Genomic DNA, 21,657 nt, shown 5'->3' with positions numbered 1-21,657 from the left:
TTTTTTAAACACTAAAACAAAATACTGAAATTAGAAGTCGAATAAAAAAAACCTGATAAAGGATGGCGAGACAGAAACGAAAGAAGCGGGGTTTACATCGAACATCATCAGAAAAGAATCCGATAAAGGAGTTAGAGACAGAATAACACAAGCTACAAAAAAGTGGGGGTACATGCGTTTAATTCCCATCTCAGAATCAAAAGGATCTGATAAGAAATTTAACCAAAAAGCATGTTTGTTTATTAGCTCAAGAGTAAAATCAATTCAAATGGGTATATATGCATTGCTGCTTTTCTGGTTCAAAAACGTTTTGTCATATTTGCACCGATTATGTATTCAGAATAAGCAACATTTCCAGTTTGCAAAGAAAAGCTTGGCTACAAGAATGATGTAGAAAGACGAAAAGATAATCAAAGTGACACAAACAATGAGAAAAACCATGTTTTCCGAAGCCTCACAACCAAAAAAAATCTGATGAAGATGATGCAAATGAAGTCAAAAAACAACGAGAGAAAAGATCTGATAAGTTTGTGTCAGTCTGGAAAACACTAGTGGATTATTTATTCATTAAAACAGCGCAAAACTTTATATGAACGTTAGGAAAATAGAATTATCAGATCCTGCGCCATAAATGATTATCATGTGAGCCCATGCGTTACTTTGATCAAAAGATCTGATAAGCATGTTTAAACAATCGCTGAAACAAAGTCTGGGCATTCTTTAATTACACTATTTCTAAAAAAATCTGATAAGCAACTTAGTCGGAATTCTAGGAAAACATAAACATCTTGAACAATAAAGACACAATCGTCTTCTTCTTATTTCAAATTTCATTTAACTAAGCAAAAAGACAATTGCACTGAATTAAGTTTAGCACTATGTTTCTTATGCCCGTGTGAATTTTAAAGAATAAGGGACAAACAGAGAGTCGTTATCATAGTCTATTAATAATCATAGATTATCTATCGTCCAACACCTTTTTACTTAAAAGCCAACTTGAATTACGTTGTACAACCTCTGATTTAAATCTCAAGACAATTGATTCTGGTCTCGGAAAAAAGGATTTATCAGATCTTTTGATGGTGGTGCAATCGCCTGTGATGAGAGCTTTTTGCTCCTTAATTTGTGTTATCCAAGTGCTCTTTGAAATCAGCCATGTTTTTAAAAAGAAAAATACAAGCATCTAAATTGATTGTTAATCACTCTTCTCGCTGTATGCCAAGCTTCTTTGTTTAGACTAAATTTTGGATTAAAGTTTGTAAATCAAGTCTAAAAAAAACCCATTCTCTTTTAAATTAAATTATCTACTGATATTATTTTGTTGTTAGCTTGGAAGATAACGGTCCTGAGTCATTATGATAAAAAAAGCGACTGAATCTTAATCGATATGGTCCCACAACCATTCTCCGAAAATAAGGCCCCCAAATTTTTTATCAGATCTAAAGGAATCTTCTCTGATTAATACGACATAAAAGAAGGTTTGTATCCCGATAAATTATTGTATTGCCGGGGAGATTCGTCATATATCATTCATGTTACATTTAACCATATGGCTTGTCTTAATTGGCTTTTGTTCTACTTATCATTTGGTAACAAGAAGAATCTGATGAAAACAAACCTGCTTATTATCCCCATTTTAGTATATTTTGGGCTGCTCCGAGTTTAATGGAAAATTTTTTCCTCTTACTTTTAATCTGGGAAAATAATCTGCAATGATACGCGCCTCGTTTTCATTTTATCAGATCTTTGTGTATTTGCAACAAAAAAAAAGAGAGAAGCCATGCATTTAACAGAGAAAAAATGCCTTTAAAAAAAGAAGCGATTGACTATCTTTTTTTCTGTTTAGCATCAAACAACACTAAAGAAAAGTAACCTAGAACAGGGGGGAAAGGATTAAAGGGGCGGAGCTCTAGAATCAGATAATCAAACAAGTTATTTAAACCTTAATTCTTTAGAGTCACATATTATGATCAGATATGCGTGGGTCAGATGATTGGCCCAATTTCAAAAAACAAGAGCGCATTTTCTTGTATAAAAGAACAAACTTTTTTTCCTTTCGAATAATTCTCATCCTTTTCACTTGAACTAGTTTTTACTCATATCATTCATCTCTCATTGTATAAATAACATCATTTTAAAATGCAAATCATCGCTTCAACTCCTACATCTAGAGCTACCACTGCTATTCTCACATCATCTCGTCGTTCCAACAAGACTAAACAACAAACACGTCGTAACTCTTCAGACAATAAAAAGATTCAAAACACTAAGGTAGCTACATTTAATCCTCAATATTTGTCCATTCCTGCTCAGCAAAATTGGGAACAACAAAAGCATGACTTGCTTACTAAGGCGACCTCAGCACGATCCCACCATACACCAGACGAGGAAAAAGAAGAGCCTGTGTTCGACATTGTGTACAGTGCAGGTGATATGATTACTCCACCTCCTTCACCCAAGTCTTCTCCTCAAGTTCCTAGCATTACTTCTGCTTCTTTCGAGGCTAATGACCGTATCTTGACTGTGAAACGCCATGGTCAGCTCAAATTGCTCATGTCTGAATATGCCGCTCTCCAAGAGAAAGGTCTTCTTCTCACGGATCATACTTATAATCTCATCTTCGATACATATGCCTCTCTCCGTCGTGATGGCACGCCCTTGGCTCCTATGTTAAAGAGTAAGTAGTTTTTGGAAATATTTGCTTATCAGATGCTTACCGTTTTTTATTAGTGTATGAAGAGATGCTCCTCTCTGGTATCCAGCCCAGCAGTTCTACTTATACTATTCTTATTCGCACCTTGTGTAAGCGCGATGTTGAAGTCCAAAAAGTGATTGCCATGTTGAAGCGTCAAAATGCTCGTTCTTCCAACCATCAAGGCAAATCTAACAATATGGCTGAATTAGAAGCCGAGGAAAATCTCCAAAAGGCTCTTGTAATTTTTGACGCCGCTGTGTCTGAAAATCTTGTGCAATTCTTCGATGCCGAGCTTTATAATCAGATCTTACGTGTCCTGTCTCACTATGGTAACACGGAACAATCCTTGCACGTGTACAACCAACTTGTTATGAACTCTGTACCCACTTCTGCTACCTTTGCTGCTCTGATCAACCTCTTTGGCCGTGTTGGTGACTTGCCTTCCGCCTTGTCTTATTTTGACAAATACTCTGAACTTAAGGATAGTGTTGGTCCTCATGATGCTTCTTATGTCTATAATGCTCTTGTGGATGCTCATCTCAAGTGCCATCAACTTGAAGGTGCTCTCAGAATAGTTCGTCAGGATATGCATTCTGGTGAAGTCAAGATCTCAACTATTCCTTACAACTCTATCATCCGCTACTACTGTATTCAAAACCAATTGGCCGAAGCCAAGAAACTTATCGAGTCCATGAAGACATCTTATCCTCAGCCTGATGCAAGCAGTTACGGTCCTGTCCTCTCTTCATATTGTCAATTGGGTCTGTTCAAGGAAGCTACTGAAATGTACGATGCCCTCATTCAAACCGATATTTCCAAGTCTTATGGTAATTTGGCCAACTATGCTTTGTTGTGTCTTAAGGATAAGACCAACTGTGCCAAGGTTATTCAAGTTATTGATGATATGCGTCGTGCAGGTCTTGAGCCTGATGCTGTGTTGGCTGAACGTATTGTAATTCACTTTGCCAAGCTTGGTCAAATCAGCCAAGCTATTAGTGCTCTTGATTCTATTTTAGATGCTATGAAGGCTCGCTCCCTCTGTAAGGGTATCGCTAAAATCAAGAATGCTGCTGTTGAAATTGCTGCTTACGCTAAGGGCCATTTGGAACAAACTTTGGAGATTGCTCGTATTATGACTCCCCACTGCCCTCACGGTCTGCCTTTACAGTTGGCCAAGATTTTGATTGAAGACTATGAGTTTGATTCTAACCATGATCGCCTTGCTCAATCTGACTATACTATCTTATTTGATGCTTCTATCTCTGTTGCGACTGCTGCTACTGGTCCTTCTGCACGCAAGACTTCTCTTTGTCCTATGCATCATTTTGTCTTTGATATTCAATCTGAAATGGAATCCAAGGGCCTTAAGGTTTGCCCTAGCATCAAGTCTCGTGTGTTATCTCATTTTAACCGTGCTGGTGACAAGAAGAGCGCTCAAAAGTGGGAATCTCTTTTCAATGTCAAAATTGAAGGCTTTGCTGCTGTTGTCACTCAGCCCAGTCCTCTTGTGGGTGAGTCTGAAGAGGCTTCTGCTGCTGTTATGAAGGCTGCTATTCATACTCAATTAGATGAAGCCCTTGATATCTTGCGTACTCGTCTTGTTGATGCTGGTTTGGTGCCTGTTGCTGAACCTCTTCGTGATGCTATTGCTTTTGTAGGCAAGCAAGGTCATCTTGATACTGCTGTCACCATGTACCATCTCTCTGTTAAGTGCTTCAAGAACTCTGGTTTGGACTCTCAACGCGTTGAACGTGCTATTTACATGATGACCAACAGTATCCTTATTGGTTATGCTCAACAAGGTGATATGGTCAATGCCAAGAAGTACTATGAACAAATCAAATTAATGGGTCGTTATCCTGATGGCAATGGTTATGCTAGCCTTTTGCTTGGTTCTGCTAAATGTGCTACTGATGAAGCTACTGATGCTTTGATTATCTATGATGAAGCCAAGCGTCGTGATGTCAAGCCTACTACTTTCTTTTATAATGTTGTGATTTCCAAATTGGCCAAGGCTCGCAAGTTGGATGCTGCCATGAAATTGTTTGAAGAAATGCAAAGCTTCAAGATTATGCCTAATTCTATTACCTATGGTGCTATTATCTCTGCCTGTGTTCGTGCTGGTTCTGAACCCTTGGCTCATAAGCTCTTTGATGAAATGTTGGCTTCTCCTAGCTTTCAACCTCGCATAGGACCCTTTAACAACATGATTCAATTCTATGTTCGTCAACAGCCTGATCGTGAACGTGCCTTGGAATACTTTGCTGAACTTCGTCGTCGCCATATCAAGCCCTCTGCTCATACTTACAAGCTCTTGATGGAAGCTTATTCTTTGATTGCTCCTTATGACATGCCTACTGCTCATTGTATGCTGAGCGATATGGAACGCTGTGATCACATTCGTCCTCAAGGTACTCATTATGCTACTTTGATCTACTCTTATGGTACTCTTCAACATGATGTTCAGAGTGCAGAACGCGTTTTTCAAGACATGGAAACTAATCATGTTACCAAGGATGAAGTTGTCTATCAAGCCATGTTAGATACTCTTGTAAGCAATGATCAATTAGAACGTGCTGAGCAACTGTATACTGAAATGCAAGGTTCAATTCAAAAGAGTTCTTCTCCTTATATCGAAAATGTCTTTATTCGCGGCTATGGACAAAAGGGTCTTTTGGAAAAGGCAAAAGCTATGTTTGATGCTATGACTGATGACAAGATTAATGGTGAAGACGATTGTTCTGTTATCCGTGAACCAAGTACTTATGAAGCCATGGTCCGTGCCTACGTTGTCAACGATAAAATGGCTGAAGCCAAGCATATCTTGAAACTCATGCTTGAACGTGAATTCCCTGAAAAAGTTACTAGCTTAGTTGCTGAACTCATTCCTACTGCTTAAATTCATATATATCTTTTATAATTGCATTGTATATATAATAAACATCTTGTACATATTCTCTTTTATTTTTTAAACTGGCAAACGTTCTGAACCATCTCTTGCTGTGCTTGGATCTTCCATATCCGCATACATAATATTTCTAACTGAACTTCTTAAGCCAATATCCACTACCAAATCATGGTGATAAAATAAATCTTCGGTTGAATCCTCACTGTTTGATCCCTCTCTTGGGGGTAACATGAGCGTCACAGTCTCTGCTCCTAAAGCTGTTGCGAGTGCAGGTGGTACAGTTAATGTAGTGACGACTGTGCCATTAAGTAATAACTGAGAAGAAAGGCTGGATGTAATCAATACACGTATAATCTGTAGAATATATACAACGCAGTCCAACATAAATAATCGAAATATGCTTGGTTTTTGTTCTAAAAGAAAAGTCAGTTGCGTTCATTCCGAGAAGTATACTTGCGATTGCCAATAAAGTCAATGATGATACCAGGTTCTCCTGGTTCAGTTATTGCATGTAGCAATAAACACATTAACCATCCCGATGTCACTATAGCAAGCGCTGTTCTTAAGGATCTGTTTAAAGCTCTTGGCGATAATAGTTGCTATTCTTTATAAGTCTCTTTCTACTGCTGTTGTAAGTTTTCTTTTACCAGCTGTAACAATATACGAAAAAGCAGGACAAGTACACTTGCATCAAGAAAGTAGGTGTAGGCTATATGACAGTACAATAAATAGTCTATTGACCTCAGGACATCTCGTTTTCCATTAGAGCTCATTATACAGAAGAAAAAGAAAAAGAAGTGCAGAAAATTAATCTCTGTTAGGGTTTTAACCCGTTATGCTTCAGAATAACAAACAATTGTAGTAAATTACAAAAGGAAAAAGTACCTGATCAAAGTATTTGTACTAAAAGATATGGATACTCTACCGCTCTATTCTTGGAAGGGGCTCATAAGTAGGTTTTGTAGACGATTGTTTCTTCTCTTACTTAACGCTTTTGATACCATGCAAATGCATGTTTATGTGCTGCTACTTATCGAGAGCTGATATAATGTAAGCTTCTAATAGAAGGCGAGATTGAAATGCGCAAGTCAAAAGATATTTTATGCAACTTGCTATACTTTTTGACGGTATGTATTTAATGGTGTAAAAATGTGGGCTAATTTATTATATAATCGAATCTACTGAAAAGAGCTTATTTTCTGCTACCTACAGTGCCTAATAGAATCCAAATGAGTTTATACGAGACTATGCGGTCCTTCTTGAAGTTTTTTATTTTAATTCTTATAACAAAGGCGCTTCATGCATGTTCACAGAAAGCACTATGATCGGGAATTGAAATCAAGCGTCTCAATTTTTTCAGGAAGCATAAAAAATTAAGCTTTTGCCGAGAACTACATAAAGAAGCTGTTATTAGACTTTGGTGTGGTGAAGAAAGTTGTAGATCTTTGCTTTTTAAGCCTACTTGTACAAAGAACATAATATATTTGATGTTAGAATATTGAGCAAATAGACAAAAATGTCTATGGGGTTTTGTGCTCATATCTTAACATTTTTGTAGTACAACTGTTACGCAAACACATAGTCTCTAAAGCACGTTTAGAGTATTTAAGCTTGTCGATAGCTCTATTTTTTGTCTTGCAGCGTCCAAAAGAAGAGTGAAAGTTGTCAAAGTGAGCTTTTTCCGTGAGTAGACCCTGTGGTCGAATGGTCATTTTGGCCATTTTTTACAAGTCGCTTTTTTTTCCCAAATCAACTCCAAATGTACCCTATATGTTAGTAAACATAGTCTGTAGGTATTTCGAGCATCTCTGCGTGTATAAACAGGCTTTAGAGAATCTTTATACGCCTAAGAGAAAGACAAGGATTTGTATGGATTGTTGAAACCTGTATTTGTCTGGTGTCTCTACCACATGAATGAATACCGGATTGGTTACTCGCATACAGATAACTTATTAAAAAGACACCTGATACCCCCTCCCCTTAGATCAAAGAAAGAGAAAAAAATGTCAAAGTGATGACAAACTCACTTTAACTTTATGATCCATGATGTATGAAAGGTAGCTTTTAGAACATGCACTAAACATAATACAAACTATCTTATATTCACAGCTCCACTTCAGTTACTCACTTTTTGTATAATAAGAGATATATCCAGCTTAGAGCATAATATCATTTGGGCGATTCAAAGAGTTAATGGTCTGTTGTCTAACGAAAGGTTCTCCCAAAAAAAAACAATGCATATCCATGCATGTAATCCAAATCATTTCTTTATACTGAGACATGTCTTTTGGTTTATTTCTTTGAATTATACAAGAACAAACGCTCAGACTGAAAGGGTGTTTCATGTATAAAAAAAAACATCCAGATTGCTTAGAGGACATCTGTTACAAGCGTCTGTCATTCTAGAGCTAAGATTTAGCAACTTCTCTATTTTGATTCTGCTGTTGTATACAACCCTACAATAAAACTATTAGTACACAATTAAGAAGAGTTATACGCAGAAAGTCTTTAAGCCAACAAAATAAGGATTGTTGTTTTTTTTTTGTAACAGATACTTGCTCATGATCAATAAATAGTGCTACAATAAAGATTGGTTACGGAATTTGTGGCCACAGGTTTTGTCTACTGATCTCATAACACCCATTAGAACTATCTTTCGTATTATATAGAAAGTGAAGGACAAAAAAAAAAGAGAAAAATAAAAAATGTTATCATTGCAATTTAGTCTCTATTTTCGGTTACCACTAAATTATCGTTCAAGTAGTGCGGTCATTTCCACAATGTATTATCTCGTCAACTGAAGAACCAATGTTTTTATATTTAAGTTCGAGAAACAATGCGATTCAAACAAGAGCACATGGCTACGATTAAAAGATTACACTCCAAAACATTGTATAACCCAAACTTTTAGATGCCTTTGGGTCCTCCGTGTAATTAGGTTTGAAAGCAAGGCGAGTTATGGTCCTATCAAACTTACGTTGATAACTTTTTCATTTATCTTAAGCCAATTAACTTCATTTTTGTCATTAATAAACTATAAAAGTTCTCAAAGTTTAGCGGACCGGTATTCATTTTAGAAAGTATAACTTAAGTCGTATTGTTTTTTGACATGTTGAGAAATACGGTACCAATAATTCTTTATGAAACCTTCAGTCGTGTCTTCGTCTTGATTTTTGAAACTAGGTCTTAAACAGTAACGTTTTAGTTTATTATTGCTAAACGGGTTGCTTATGTGCCACCTCCTATCGAACATGTTCAAACCGACATTCGCAGAGTACCGGATAAAGAGGGAGTGGCTAAAGAGCACCCCATTCATTACATTATTCACTCCAAAAAGCAACCACCTTTGTATAATTTCTCGAAACTATCTTCAACAGCAATAAACAAGTTTGTTTATCACACATAAAAAAATCAGTAATTTATCAAGCACGCCTAAAGATAAATAGTTTATTTATGTGAAAAAAACATTGCATAATAAAATAAAATGAGAAACACTAAAAAACTAACGCCAGCTATATTGTCAAAATCTATACATTTATGCTTCTTTTTGGAGCAGACGGAGTGTTCACCATTAAAGGAATAGAAATATATTTATGCATTTTCTTCTAAGTTCCTTAGCATAATCATTGGGCGAGGAGGGCGTCAATGTTTTGGTCTGGGTAGTGAGTTTCAAGAATAATAGCATTATTGATTTCAAGTGTACGTATTCGGGAACGAAGTTGGCCTACAGGTACACGAGCTTTGTTTGAGATGTATAGGCACTGAAATCCCTGGTTTTGTGAAGGAGACTGAAAAAGGCAAACGGCAGAAACTTGTTTCTGCAAGACAGCAACAAAAGAAAGCGGTTGGGATGTGATAGTTTGGTGTCAAGATGCAGAGGAATACTTTGTCACTGAAGCATCCTGAGTAAGAGCAGGGAAGTCGGTCGTTGTTTGAATGTCTTGTACAGTTGGAATCACATGTTGTTGTTACAAAGAGTTGATTTTTGCTGTAAGGTGCTTGATTTCCTCTTTGGCTTTGTTGAGCTCAGTGGTGAGGACTTGGATGGTGTTCTGTAGTTGCTGGATGAGGTTAACCTCTGTTGCAGGCGACTGTTAGAAAGATCCAGAAAATTCTTCAGATTTCTTATTAGAAATATGCACAGATTGGGTCGATGAGGTGGCCTGTTGAGAGCTTTTAAAGAGAATATCAATCTCATAAGCCTTAAAGATCTTGTCATAGTAGGAACAAGAGCACATGAGTTAAGCGAGATTATGATGCGAATAACCTCTACAGTAGAAAGTGGTTGTAGTATGACCTACAGGGCATAAAATTTGTTTACGGAACTTCTCAAAAATCGAATAAACGTCGCTCGTTTGATTCGCAGTTAGATATGAATGGGATTTGTTATATGGACCACGTATAATGATAGGTGACATCGGTATGTTCTAAAGTAAAATAAAGATGTTTTTGATGATTATGTGTTGGAAGTGTGTTTAGAAATGTTTATTACTACAGTATTTAACTTGAAATTGAGACGATTTTCAAAAGAATCAAATAACTGTAGTGTGAAAAAAAAAGGACACTGTCCTTAGACGAGTGTGTTTCTTTTTTAAACGAACTTAACTTTTATTTGGATCTTTCACTTTTAATATCTAAATAAAATACAATGGATTTCATTCACTACAACCCATCTGAGTACCCTCTTTTGGCAGACGATGAAAGCACCGATGAAATAGATTTTAGCGACCTAGCCATTCAGTATGGAGAAGTTTAGATGTTGATCGACATGGACACAATTCCCAATCCTGAGCTTCAGTCATCTGAAATGGAGGAAGTGATGGAAAATCTTGCTGAAGCTTTTCAAGAAGTTACTATCAAAACACCTGCGAAGTATAAGAAATGCGGTCAGAATCAAATTGAGCGGTTCATTCGAATGATCCAAGAGGAGGGACTAACAGCACCGAAGGCAGCAGAGCAATGCGGTATACCCCGCAGCAGTGCTTACAAACTGCTAGATGGGTTTAACGCTGGAGACGGTTCTGTACTTCCTGGCAATATTCCTAAGGCACTTAAGCAAGGACCAAAAAAACAGTTTCCACAACATTCAGCCTTCTTGATTGAGTTACTTGGTAACAACCCTTCAATTGTTCTTGCGGAGGCAAAATTAAAGTTGTGTGAGCATTTTAATGGCCTTGGAATATCTATTCCTGGCCTGTATAAACATATCCGAGAGAAGTGTTTAATATCACTCAAGTAAGCTACAAAATACACTGTGGAGCGTGATGCTCCAAGAGCTCTTAAACTTCGCTTCAATATAGTCAGTCAGTGGAAAGCCGCAGATAAGACTGGCTTTCACTCACAATTAATGAGAAGTTGTGCTTAGTGGAAGGTAGAAAATTCAGCAGTTGTAGAAGTTCAGACGCAGAAAGGCGTAAATATCAGCATCGTTGGTAGTATATCTCCCTTTGGCACCGTTTTTTTTTTTTCAAAAGTTGAACCTTTGAAGAAATCGGATACAGCACTAACTGAAAAAGAGTTTCCTGGATCATCTCTTTCAGAGAAAAGAAAAGCTGAGAGCAAAAGCGAATCGAAGCCAATCCAGCTTAAAAAAGGTACAACGGCTTACCACATTGTCAAATTTATGGAATCAGTAATGTATATTTCAGATAAACACAACAAAAAAGGTATGTTTATTGTCATGGACAACTGTAAGATCCATCACTCTCGTTTTGTCGTGTATGCGATCAATTAACGTAGCTACAAACCACTATTCATGCCCCAATACTCACCCTTTTTGAACCCTATCGAAGAATGCTGGTCCAAGATTAAGAAAAACATAAGAAGGAATCCACTCGATAAATCAAACATGCTTACACCTCGTATTGCTGAGGCTTGTAAACAAGTTACTGTTGCCGATTGTCAAGGCTGGATATGACATGCTGAAAGTTACTGGGATCGATTTATACAAAGAGAAGTTGTGTTGAAATAGCTGAAGCAATAGAGTACTTGTCTCCAACATTTAATTAGTAAATGCATCTGAAATAACATCACACGTCTAAATTGGGCTGGGCGAAATTGTTAAATACTGTATAAAAGCAGAAATTTGCGGAAAGTGATCATTTTGAGTTTGAATTGAATATATACCGAATATTACTAATGGATATTGTACTTAGCGCAGTTGTTGTGCAACAGTATATCATCACACGAATACACATACGCTTACACAATAAACCAAAACAGGTATTTGCAGGAAAAAACTATCCAGCGCATATATATATAAAGGATGTGAATTTGAGAGCCTTGATTCACCAACTCAAAATGGCTCCCTTAAATGCCACAATGAAAGCTGTTGTTGCTAAAGACAGCAAACCTACTGTCAAAGAAATTCCTCGTCCTGTTGCTACTGAAAACACAGTTGTCATCAAGAATTACTACAGTGCTATCAATTATTCTGATTCTTTTGAATTGAAAAAGCCTGGTGCAAACACAATTGGATTTGAAAGGTAAGTTGTATGACATATCTCTAAAGAGATATGACTAACACGAAAAAAAAGTGTTGGTGAGGTGATTGAGGTTGGCGAAGGCGTCACTGACTATAAAATCGGTGATCGTATTTTCCAAGCTGAAGGTGGAGCTCATGCAGAATACTCTGTGTTTGACGCATCCAGTGTCAGAGTCGTCAAAATCCCTGATGATATCTCTTATGAAGATGCCATCAAGTTTGGATTGGCGCATGCTACAGCAATTACTCTAGCTGAATATTCATATCAGATCAAGAAAGGAGGTAAGGAGAACTCGTGTTCCGTATTGTTATTAAATGTCATACAATAGATTATGTGTTTGTTACTGCTGCTGCTGGTGGCGTAGGCTCTTTGTTGGTTCAAATAATCAACCAAAGCGGCGGTATTGTTATAGGATCTGTCTCTACTCCTGAAAAGGCTGAGCGCATAAAAGCATTGGGTGCTAAACATGTTATTCAATACAAAGAAGAAGACATTTTAGAAAGAATCATGGAGATTACTCAAGGTCGAGGTGTTGATGCTTTCTATGATAGCGTAGGTGGTACCACTTTTGAAACGGGTCTTAAGGCCACCCGTCGCCTTGGACATTTGATTGCCTTTGGTATTGCTGATACTATGCCTAAGCCTGTAAGTACCTTGGATGAAAAGCATTTTTACTCATTTCTTTTTTTATATATATGTAGGTTAGTATGTCTTATCTTTTCGATAAATCGCTTCGATTGCATACAGATTCGCTTTGGCATTATTATCATGAGAAGGAACTAACCAAAGCTTTATTTAAGCGTCTTATTGAAACAATCCCCAAATATGAAATGGGTGTTCACAAGATTTATTCCTTAGAAGAAACTCCACAAGCTCTTGATGATATCTTGAGCGGAAAGACCACGGGAAGACTTCTTATCAAAATGTAAATTACCTTTCACAATAAAAGCCACAATTTAATGCTCTTCTAAAAATAAGTTGTAGTTTCGTAAGAAATTAGTAATACAATTTATTCTAGAAAGACTATACCTTGTTTACCTAATCAACGTTATCGTATTCTAGATTTCAACAGTACACCAAGGGGGTTTTCTCATCATTCGACAATAAAGATCGTCCACTTAAAAAAGTACAATAGCTTTTGCCATTAATATATATACCTCATGAAGGCCATCTTTTCTTATGGATCCATTCTTTTTTGGAATACTTTTTCTTTGACTGACACTCCTTTTGATGATTGTATCCATTGAGACCTAACTATTTCTTTATGCTTTGAGATTCCTTTTTCTTTCTCTCTTCCTTTATATGTTTCCGTTGTGCCCATTAAGATATTTGCAAACCCGGATTTCGATTTTGAACTTGTTCGTTATCTATCTGAACACGCTTTCGTTACTTATCAGAAATTCCTCGCTTCATTTCGTTTGCACTTGCCTTAGTTTACTCATTATTCTCGTAAGACGAAAGCAATAAGTGAGTCTGGACAGCTTGATCTATCAACTTAGACATAAACTTAGCTCTCTTGATGTGATTCGATGCACAACAAGCAATTTTATAGTGAATCTTAAAAAATCATTTCTCTACATTTTTGAAGAAAACGAAAAATTCTTGTTATCAGACTTTTATTGTTTGTGATATTCAACTGTTCTTTTTGACCTCAAAAGCGTCAAATGTTATAATACAATTTGTTTCTCTGCTAAGAAAAGCACGCATTTACAAAACAGTATCTACTGAAAAGAACTTTTTTTGTACTGATTATAGTGCACAATGAACTTTGAATGCACATTTGAAGCTAATGCTCAAATTGAGTCGCCTTTTTCATCTTAGTAAAGTCGTTTTTACTCAAGTGCCAAACCAATGGTACCATTCGATTCCTTGGCTCGAAAGAACATGTTTCAAATGAAAAAGCGGACTGTTTTGATAGTCTGGTTGTCGAGTAATGGTTCATCAAAGAATAGTGCATTTAAGCCGTGTTTCGCATTTTTGCTCTAAATGGGATATAAAGTACGCTCTCAATTGATCTCTATAAGACATCTCATGCTATTTTAAGTGCTAGAAAACATGGAGAGATAGAAAAATAGGTATTTTATAATGTAAATGTAGGGCAGATGAACAAAGTAATACCAGATGGTTATGTCGCGAAGATTGGAACAGAAGGCAATTCTTCTTCCCACCGCAATAAAAATAGAGCTTTTACTGAGAACTGCATAAAGGCGCGGTCATTGGACTTTGGTGTAGTGACAAAATAAAGATCGTTGCTTGCTGAATCTATTGATAGTAGCTTTGATGCTAAAATATTGAGCAAATGGACAAGGATGTTTACAAGGTTTTTTGCTCACATTTAATGCAAATCATTAGTTATCAAACATCTGCCCATAGATGGTAATATGTTTTGCCTTTCTTCATCAGAAATATGAGCATGCAGAACAAACTTTATCAAAAGGATTTCACTTTACTCACACAGTGAAGATAATTCAGTAGATGTTACATTACTTTTGCTGAAGCTAATAAGCAAAATAACGATTACGCATCGAATAAAACTGGCTTTGAAAGAGGGCTAACAAAACAGATATACAAAACCTGTCTCATCAAGGTCATTACTTTTTACTAATTTTTAAACTATGACAAACAAACTGTAAGCTTTTTTTTTTGTTTTATATATAGACTTTATTTTTTTTAAAAAAAAAAAAAAAAAAAAAAAAAAAAAGAAAAAGAAAAAAACCTATAAAAAAAAGGAAACAAAAAAAAGTGCACTCTTTGCTTCTCATCGCGATACACAAACACTGTTGATTTAAAACCAACGTATGTAAGTGTCTTTGATGATACAACAAGTTGAGAACACCAAAAAAACTGTTAGTAATATAGCCCTGGTACCCTAAGGAACCCGGCCGTATGAAATGGTAAAGCAAGCTCTTGGTAACAGGGACCACCACATCAAGGCAATATGGAACTCATCAAGTCTTACTTATCTAGGGAATAGGAGAAACAAGTTCTTAAACACTTACTGGGCGAGGCCAGTCGAAGCGCCAGAAAAGGATAATAAAAACAAAAAGAGGATGAATAGATACCCAAGGGTATGAGAACTAGCTACAACAACAAGAACACCAAGAGCAACACCAGAAACACCGTTGTAGATAGTACTTAGAAAGAAGCACACCAAAACACCAGAGCAAACAAACTTAGAAAAAAAAAAAAGGAAAAAACAAGAGGCGTGTATACCCCCTTCTATTTTATGCGCATATCACAATTTTCAGATTCAGACGAGTGACGAAACATGTACGATATTATCTCCGAATGAAATTCCTGGCAGGTTTAACTTGCTTTTGACTTGCTTTTGACTTGGAGTCTTTGCTTAGAATTGCATCTTTATGCAGTTATTTGGTTCTAGTACAATAACAAAAGCTGTAGATTTATGTCTTCTGAGTCTACTGATCTAGATAACACAACCACTTTGCTGCTAAAATATTGGGCAAATAGACAAAAGTGTTTATGAGGTTTTTCGTACATATCTCATCTTTTTCATAGTATAATAGGCAAACAAATACATTCATCAAAAAACTAGAGCCTTTAGCGCACATTCTGTGTATCTAGTAGCGTTGGTATCTTTATTTTTCGTCTCGTAGCGTCAAAAATAAGATCAAGAGTTTTCAAAATGATGATTTTCATGAATAGTACCCTTTGGTCAGAAGGCATATTTTGGCCATTTTTCGCAAGTCGCTTTTTTTTTTTTTTTTGCTCAAATCAACACCAAAAATATCCTATATATTAGTAAACATGGCTTATAGGCATTTAGAGTACTTGTGCATATATAAAAAGGTTTTATGACATCTTCATATGCTTGAGAAAAAAATGATGATCTGCATGAATTGTTGTCTCTCACTGTTGAAGAATCTATTTGCCTGGTGTATCTGTTACATAAGTAAGTTACGTGCTACCGAACTGTCCGTTCAGATAAAATATTGTTTTTGAATTCAATTGATCTATTGAACTGGTGAGTCTAGTGAGTCTGTTGAACTGAATATTTGTCAAGCTAATTTGAAAGTGTGCATAAAAGCATGTAAGGCGGGCTGTTAATCCGCTGAAGGCGCTGGCTGAGAAATTTTTGGCCTAAGCAAGCTTCAGTGAGATATTTCGAGCTAGTTCTCTTCAAATAACTGATGTGCTAATAGAGACGAGTGTCTATGATTCTAAGGTAGATATCAGTGAATAATTTGTAACATGCATGATACTGTTTACATTATAAAAAAGAAAGAGAAATAAAAAGAAAGTTAAGATTTAGTAATACTTATGCTATGCTTTAATGATCTGCAATGTTTACAAACAACAACTTGTTTCATGTATGTTATATCGTATTGTATCGTACATAGATGCTTTGCATGATATGCTTAAATCTGTTGGAAAAAAACAGCCAATGATTGGCGTATCTCTAAATTTATGTCTACAGAAAAGACCAGTGATTTTTTCTTTTATTTATCTCCTCCCTTTCTCTTTTCGTTACTTGAGCAAGAAAATGCGAGCAATCTTTTATAGGTTACTAGCTATTGGCAGCTCTTTTCTTTATGTTTCTGCACAAACTGGTATATTTCAAGCCATTTAAGAATTAAGTTAACATTTTATAATAAAGCCCAAGACTATAAAGTTACTTCGTTACCTGGTATTGATCTAAACGCTTTAAACTTTGACCAATATGCGGGGTGAGACTAAGTGATCAAAAAACCACAAGACTAACTTGAGCATGGTAGACACATTGAGATTAATAAAAAGACCAATGCCAACATGTTCTTTTGGATGATTGAAAGAGAACAAAAAACCGAACCTGAAAAACTGGTATGGCTTGACTTTTTTTTTTCTTTAATAGTAACTCGCACTCAATAGATAATTTGGGTCAATGGTGGGCCCGGTTGTTCTAGGTATAAAAAGAGAGAAAGAGATAAAAGAACTAAGCAAATACATAGTATGGATGGTTTGTTTTTAGAAAACGGTCCTTATCGCGTCAACAAGGATCTTTCATTAAGTATTAATGAAGGCGGATGGCAAAACTATGCTACCAATGTCTACTGTTTGTATTGATATCGATTGATGTATTTCGCTTATGCCCTTTTCTTCTACTGTAGTGGATCAACCTGTAGGCACTGGTTTTAGTTTTGCAAACACAGATAGTTATACACACAATATGGATGAAGTAACAACCAACTTTGTTGCTTTTATTGATCAACTGTTCACCATATTTCCTCATCTAAATCAACAAGACATGTATATAGCTGGTGAAAGTTATGCAGGTGTGTTTGTACCTTATTTTGCTTCTCGTCTTTTAGAGCAAAAAAACAAGGTAAGACAGGAAAAGGAAGAATGAAGAATTCATCTATGCTTAGTATAATTTACAAGGTATTGCTATTGGTAATGGCTGGATTTCTCCTAAACATCAATATAATGCTTATTATGATTTCAGTGTGCAGGAAAACTTGATACCTCAAGATCGAATGGTAATATATAGAGAAGAGACATCATGGTTGACCTTGAATATAGGCTATGGTTTCTGCGCATTTGAAGACTTGCCAAGATGATATCAAGCAAAAAGAAAGTATTCATATCAGATCATGCGAAGGCATTATGTCTGATATTGTAGATGCCAGTACTCATGAGTAAGCAAGAATACAATGCAAAAGAAAAAGTTGCTTATTTCAATTGTAGAGATAAAGAAGGAAAACTAAGATGTATCAACATGTATGATATTCGACTTAAAGAAGAAAGTCATCCTGAATGTGGCCTCTCTTGGCCTTATGAATTAGACGATGTGACAAGATATTTAAGAGTAAGTATAATAAAGATTACTTGTATTTTTTTGTTTAAAAACTTATTTTTGATTAGCAAAGTGAAGTCAAGACGGCTATTCATGCAGAAAAGCAGATTTTAGGCTGGAAAGAGTGTACCTCACTTGTCTCGCTTGAATTACATGATGATCAAAGTACGCCTCCTTACTATGTACGTACTATTTTGATGTTTTTTTTTATTTATGCTTTTTTCTATGATAGCTTTTGCCTGATATTTTGAAAGAAATTCCAGTCTTATTGTTCAGCGGTGAGCAGGACTTGATCTGTAATTATGTTGGCACAGAATACCTAATTGGAAACATGACTTGGAATGGTGCCCGAGGATTCAGTAAAAAGACACGAAAACAAGAATGGAGGATTGACAACAAACTTGCTGGTTATTATACCCAAGATCGCAACTTGACCTATGTACTTATTCTAGATGGTAGTCATATGGTGCCTTATGATCGACCTCTTGAATGCTTAGACATGATCAACCGATTTATACATGTAGGCAACAACATTGTCAAGGGCAAACAAAGTCAAGTCATTGGTGATCCGGTAATACCTTCTGCACCTCCTTTAAAGCCCACACCTTCACTTTCAACTTCACCTAGTCCAAGTCAAAGCACATCATCGCCATCATCTTCTGTTGGAAAAGATTATGAAGAAGAATTGCAGGATCCCTATCACAAGTATTATGGTTGGGGAACTACTACTTTGATTGTGGTAATCTTGCTTGGTATTGGATTATGTTATTGTTGGTTAAAGGGCGGCCGAACCATGTCTGCTTCTGCTGCCGATGAATTTGGTGGTGCACCTCAACGTCAGCGTGAAGATCTCAAGCGACCCAACAAGTTCGTTGCTTGGATACAACAAGTGTTGAGTGGAAGATTCAAGCAGAATAAGAAATTTCGCTTAGGAGATCGTGATGAGACAAATGAACTGTAAGCTTTTAGATTCATGGGTATTTTGTTGACCTTATATAGGGATGAATTGGTGATTGAAACGCCCACTTTGTTTGAAGCCGAGCATTCAGACGATGATCATGATCATAGACCAACTCATCGTACAGGAAATAACCAGCATTTTGCTATTAATAATGAAGATGACTCAGACGATGATTTCGATGATTTTGCCGATTTTGATGATGGTGAAGCATTGACACAGAGTAAGAGAAAATAGAATAAAAAACATACTTTTACAGCTTTATTGTCTTGCTTGTAAATATTTATCACGTTCAATTTGAGCTGGTGTCTTTTCTTGTTCTAATGTAGACCAAGGAATATGCGCTCTTGTCTTTTGACCCTTTCGCATAGTACTGAAAAAGGCTCGCTCATCGACTTGGTTGTTGCCAAACTGTTGTACCACAGAGGGTCTTGTAGCCTTATTGGCTCTTCCATTCCATGTCTTATTCGTATGACCATTACTAAGGCGCAATGCTGTTGCTGCACTGTTGCCCCCACTGCTCTTTCGGCTATGATTTCGAGTACTACTCCCGATACTACTGTGGCGTGGTGAAGAGAATAAGATATTGCTATCATTCATAACGGCAGAAGATGTTGATGAGAATCGAAACGAATCATGGTCTTGTTGAATTTTGTTGCTTCCATGTTTAATCGTAATGGCATTTTGACGTGTATTAGCAAGATCTGATGTGTCTACAGCAGGTATAACTGTGCGTACAGTAGAAGAAGAGAAAGAAGCAGATGGTTTAGGACCGCTTATAGCAACACTATCCTCTAAAGGAACTTGAGGATGTTGAGAGGAATACTGTGCTAGTCGAGATGGTAGCTTTGTATTCAACGGTAAGGGTGATGATAGCTCAATTTCTGATAACATGCTATAGGTAGACCCGCTATCCTTGATATTGTTATTCCAAGTTTCTTGTAACATACGTCGAACCACATTCACTTTGCCAGTAGAAATAACTGTGTCTGAGGCAGCTTCTTGAACAGTAGCATCTATATGCTGTAGATGATCATTCAACAATTCATTTGACATGACTTCACTTTCTTCGTCTGATAATGCATACTTTGTAGATGATTCTGAAGAAACTAACTGTGTTTCTTGATGAAGGTAGGAGCGTTTCGATGAATAAGTGTCTTTTCTTTGAATGCGAGAATGAGCTTGTTGAGTGCTGGATACAATACTGTCGTTACTGCTGTCTACATAAGAATCATCATCGATTTCCATTTTTAGACTGTCGTCAGGAACTACTGTGTTTGAAGCAGCATCAAATAATGATTTTAATGAGCGATTAACATTTTGTGCTGCAATATTTCTTAACGTGTTTCTGCCAAGTGTACCCGCGCTTGTCTTTTTAAAGGAGCTATGCCGAGACATAGCAGAAGCCGCTTCTAACATAGATGACTTGGATAATGTACCATGACTAAAAACAGAAGTTGAAAGGGAAGCGCGATATTGAGGAGGTGTACTACTACTTGATGTACTATCTCCACCAGATATGATAGTTTTCAGGGGTTGTTTTTCAACTTGAAAACTTGTACTAGAGCTCTTAGGAGTATCCCACCAACCAGCAATTTCAAGTACACTGGTATTTGTCATAGGCTTTCTAGACGCGTTTGTATTGGATGCAATGGTAGCTGCTGAAGGTAAAGGCAAAGCATGATCATCTTCCACTAGGATACTTTCTCTGACAAGACGTCTCATGGATCCTGATGTGATAGTGAGATGTTCGCTGCTCTTGGGTGCACGGACACTATTGAAACGAACTGAACCAAATTTCGATTTGCGCTTTTCATTGTCGTTCAGTGTAATGAATGACCGATTTTTTCTAGAAGAAGTCGAACGAATAACAACTTTAGAAACAGGTTCAAGAGACTTAAGAGGAACAGGAGAGTCTTGAGCTAATTGATCTGTCTTTTCCTTGATTTCTGGTTTATCTGCTATTGTCTTGGCCGATGACGATGATACATTTTGTGCTTTAGAGAGTGATACTTGATGCTCAAAAACCTTATCAAATACTTTTGGCGAATGTGATTTTGGCACAGGTGATATGGGTGCATCAAGATCAATACTGATAAATTCTTCCTGTTGTCTTGTACTGTCATATAGTTCATTGAGCTCTATTTTGTCAGAAAAGTTCAAGTTTGATTGAGAAGGCGCGAGTAAGGAAGTATCAAGCTCCTTTGCCAATGATTCATTGTCAATTATACTGTCATTGTTATATTGGGTCAATGTCTTAGTTAATGGTGGCATAGGTGGTAGTACTGCTGAAAAATCCATAGAGGGTTTTTGAATTGTTAAAGATGATTTGTGCTTTTGTGTGACCAATGTTTGAAGGGACTCTACTCTAGACAATGTCTCTTTTTCATTATTCATTTCTTCATCATCAAAATGAACAGAGGTTTTGCTTCTTTTTCGCATTTTGATATAGAGGAAAAGTGTTGTGATGAAAACACTGGCAAGAAGAGCAATAAGTACAATTGCCCAAATGGGAAACATCTGTTCTGGCATCTATAAGTAATCGTAAGAATCCAGTTTTTTTTTCTCTTTATGTATAGCATTACTTTTCTTCTTCTTTTTTTTCTTATTAATTATTACAACTAGTACACTGACTTAATTTTTCTATGATCGAATGGCAGAGAAAGAAAGATGTCTATGAATTGAAAAAGAAAAAAGGGTATAAAAGAAAGCTGTTAAAATGCTATCTAGGTCCAGGACGGAGGTAAACCTGACTAAACAAAGAAGGGAGGGGGGCCGTTACATACAAAACTTTTTTCTTTTGCTTATATGAACAGA

At 36.6% G+C, this 21,657-nt stretch overlaps 9 protein-coding genes across 9 annotated transcripts; 5 read left to right on the top strand and 4 right to left on the bottom strand.

The window, feature by feature from the left end:
• Positions 1-2,069: 2,069 nt before the first annotated feature.
• On the top strand, positions 2,070-5,650 carry B0P05DRAFT_563789 (uncharacterized protein). Its single transcript, XM_051580755.1, has 2 exons — positions 2,070-2,677; positions 2,731-5,650. Exons 1-2 carry the CDS (start codon positions 2,140-2,142, stop codon positions 5,592-5,594), a joined length of 3,402 nt encoding a protein of 1,133 aa, XP_051429685.1. The 5' UTR covers positions 2,070-2,139; the 3' UTR covers positions 5,595-5,650.
• On the bottom strand, positions 5,651-6,638 carry B0P05DRAFT_563784 (uncharacterized protein). The gene is made up of 4 exons (XM_051580754.1): positions 6,589-6,638; positions 6,251-6,532; positions 6,061-6,202; positions 5,651-6,016 (listed from the first exon to the last, which is right to left on the bottom strand). Exons 2-4 carry the CDS (start codon positions 6,374-6,376, stop codon positions 5,664-5,666), a joined length of 621 nt encoding a protein of 206 aa, XP_051429684.1. The 5' UTR covers positions 6,377-6,532; positions 6,589-6,638; the 3' UTR covers positions 5,651-5,663.
• A 2,588-nt stretch (positions 6,639-9,226) lies between these two features.
• On the bottom strand, positions 9,227-9,412 carry B0P05DRAFT_480654 (uncharacterized protein; the record flags this gene model as incomplete). The annotated part of the gene is made up of 1 exon (XM_051575137.1): positions 9,227-9,412. A coding segment is annotated over one exon (186 nt), but the record flags the coding sequence as incomplete, so codon positions are not given.
• Positions 9,413-10,524: 1,112 nt separating this feature from the next.
• Positions 10,525-10,773, top strand: B0P05DRAFT_448761 (uncharacterized protein; the record flags this gene model as incomplete). Its single annotated transcript, XM_051573856.1, has 1 exon — positions 10,525-10,773. A coding segment is annotated over one exon (249 nt), but the record flags the coding sequence as incomplete, so codon positions are not given.
• A 195-nt stretch (positions 10,774-10,968) lies between these two features.
• On the top strand, positions 10,969-11,304 carry B0P05DRAFT_447842 (uncharacterized protein; the record flags this gene model as incomplete). Its single annotated transcript, XM_051573835.1, has 2 exons — positions 10,969-11,076; positions 11,122-11,304. Coding segments are annotated over 2 exons (291 nt in total), but the record flags the coding sequence as incomplete, so codon positions are not given.
• Positions 11,305-11,903: 599 nt separating this feature from the next.
• B0P05DRAFT_592143 (uncharacterized protein) lies at positions 11,904-13,017 on the top strand (the record flags this gene model as incomplete). The annotated part of the gene is made up of 4 exons (XM_051582965.1): positions 11,904-12,088; positions 12,140-12,369; positions 12,417-12,733; positions 12,790-13,017. The coding sequence occupies 4 exons, from the start codon at positions 11,904-11,906 to the stop codon at positions 13,015-13,017; spliced, it is 960 nt and encodes a 319-aa protein (XP_051429680.1).
• A 1,834-nt stretch (positions 13,018-14,851) lies between these two features.
• On the bottom strand, positions 14,852-15,508 carry B0P05DRAFT_563777 (uncharacterized protein). The gene is made up of 3 exons (XM_051580753.1): positions 15,439-15,508; positions 15,311-15,392; positions 14,852-15,254 (listed from the first exon to the last, which is right to left on the bottom strand). The coding sequence occupies exons 1-3, from the start codon at positions 15,444-15,446 to the stop codon at positions 15,084-15,086; spliced, it is 261 nt and encodes an 86-aa protein (XP_051429679.1). The 5' UTR covers positions 15,447-15,508; the 3' UTR covers positions 14,852-15,083.
• Positions 15,509-16,565: 1,057 nt separating this feature from the next.
• Positions 16,566-19,106, top strand: B0P05DRAFT_563768 (Alpha/Beta hydrolase protein). Its single transcript, XM_051580752.1, has 11 exons — positions 16,566-16,659; positions 16,707-16,776; positions 16,825-16,909; positions 16,958-16,992; positions 17,038-17,141; positions 17,197-17,411; positions 17,455-17,565; positions 17,609-17,724; positions 17,774-17,894; positions 17,951-18,064; positions 18,115-19,106. The coding sequence occupies exons 1-11, from the start codon at positions 16,593-16,595 to the stop codon at positions 18,841-18,843; spliced, it is 1,767 nt and encodes a 588-aa protein (XP_051429678.1). The 5' UTR covers positions 16,566-16,592; the 3' UTR covers positions 18,844-19,106.
• B0P05DRAFT_600701 (uncharacterized protein) lies at positions 19,102-21,657 on the bottom strand (the record flags this gene model as incomplete). The annotated part of the gene is made up of 2 exons (XM_051583241.1): positions 21,426-21,657; positions 19,102-21,372 (listed from the first exon to the last, which is right to left on the bottom strand). Exon 2 carries the CDS (start codon positions 21,370-21,372, stop codon positions 19,102-19,104), a length of 2,271 nt encoding a protein of 756 aa, XP_051429677.1. The 5' UTR covers positions 21,426-21,657.

The sequence above is a fragment of the Gilbertella persicaria genome (genome assembly GCF_025201335.1).
Source record: "Gilbertella persicaria strain CBS 190.32 chromosome Unknown B0P05scaffold_71, whole genome shotgun sequence".
Lineage (NCBI taxonomy): Eukaryota > Fungi > Mucoromycota > Mucoromycetes > Mucorales > Choanephoraceae > Gilbertella > Gilbertella persicaria.
Note: the sequence above shows the minus strand (reverse complement) of the source record. Positions and strands in the feature narration are given on the sequence as shown.

Coding starts and splice junctions, on each gene's coding strand:
- B0P05DRAFT_563789 (XM_051580755.1), top strand. CDS start 2,140: ATGCAAATCATCGCTTCAACTCCTACATCTAGAGCTACCACTGCTATT. Junction 2,678..2,730: donor CTTGGCTCCTATGTTAAAGA/GTAAGTAGTTTT, acceptor GTTTTTTATTAG/TGTATGAAGAGATGCTCCTC.
- B0P05DRAFT_563784 (XM_051580754.1), bottom strand. CDS start 6,376: ATGAGCTCTAATGGAAAACGAGATGTCCTGAGGTCAATAGACTATTTA. Junction 6,203..6,250: donor TTCGTATATTGTTACAGCTG/GTAAAAGAAAAC, acceptor TATAAAGAATAG/CAACTATTATCGCCAAGAGC. Junction 6,017..6,060: donor CATTGACTTTATTGGCAATC/GCAAGTATACTT, acceptor CTTTTCTTTTAG/AACAAAAACCAAGCATATTT.
- B0P05DRAFT_563777 (XM_051580753.1), bottom strand. Junction 15,255..15,310: donor ATTGTGATATGCGCATAAAA/TAGAAGGGGGTA, acceptor TCTAAGTTTGTT/TGCTCTGGTGTTTTGGTGTG.
- B0P05DRAFT_563768 (XM_051580752.1), top strand. CDS start 16,593: ATGCGAGCAATCTTTTATAGGTTACTAGCTATTGGCAGCTCTTTTCTT. Junction 16,777..16,824: donor AACTTTGACCAATATGCGGG/GTGAGACTAAGT, acceptor TGAGCATGGTAG/ACACATTGAGATTAATAAAA. Junction 17,725..17,773: donor GTAGATGCCAGTACTCATGA/GTAAGCAAGAAT, acceptor TTTCAATTGTAG/AGATAAAGAAGGAAAACTAA.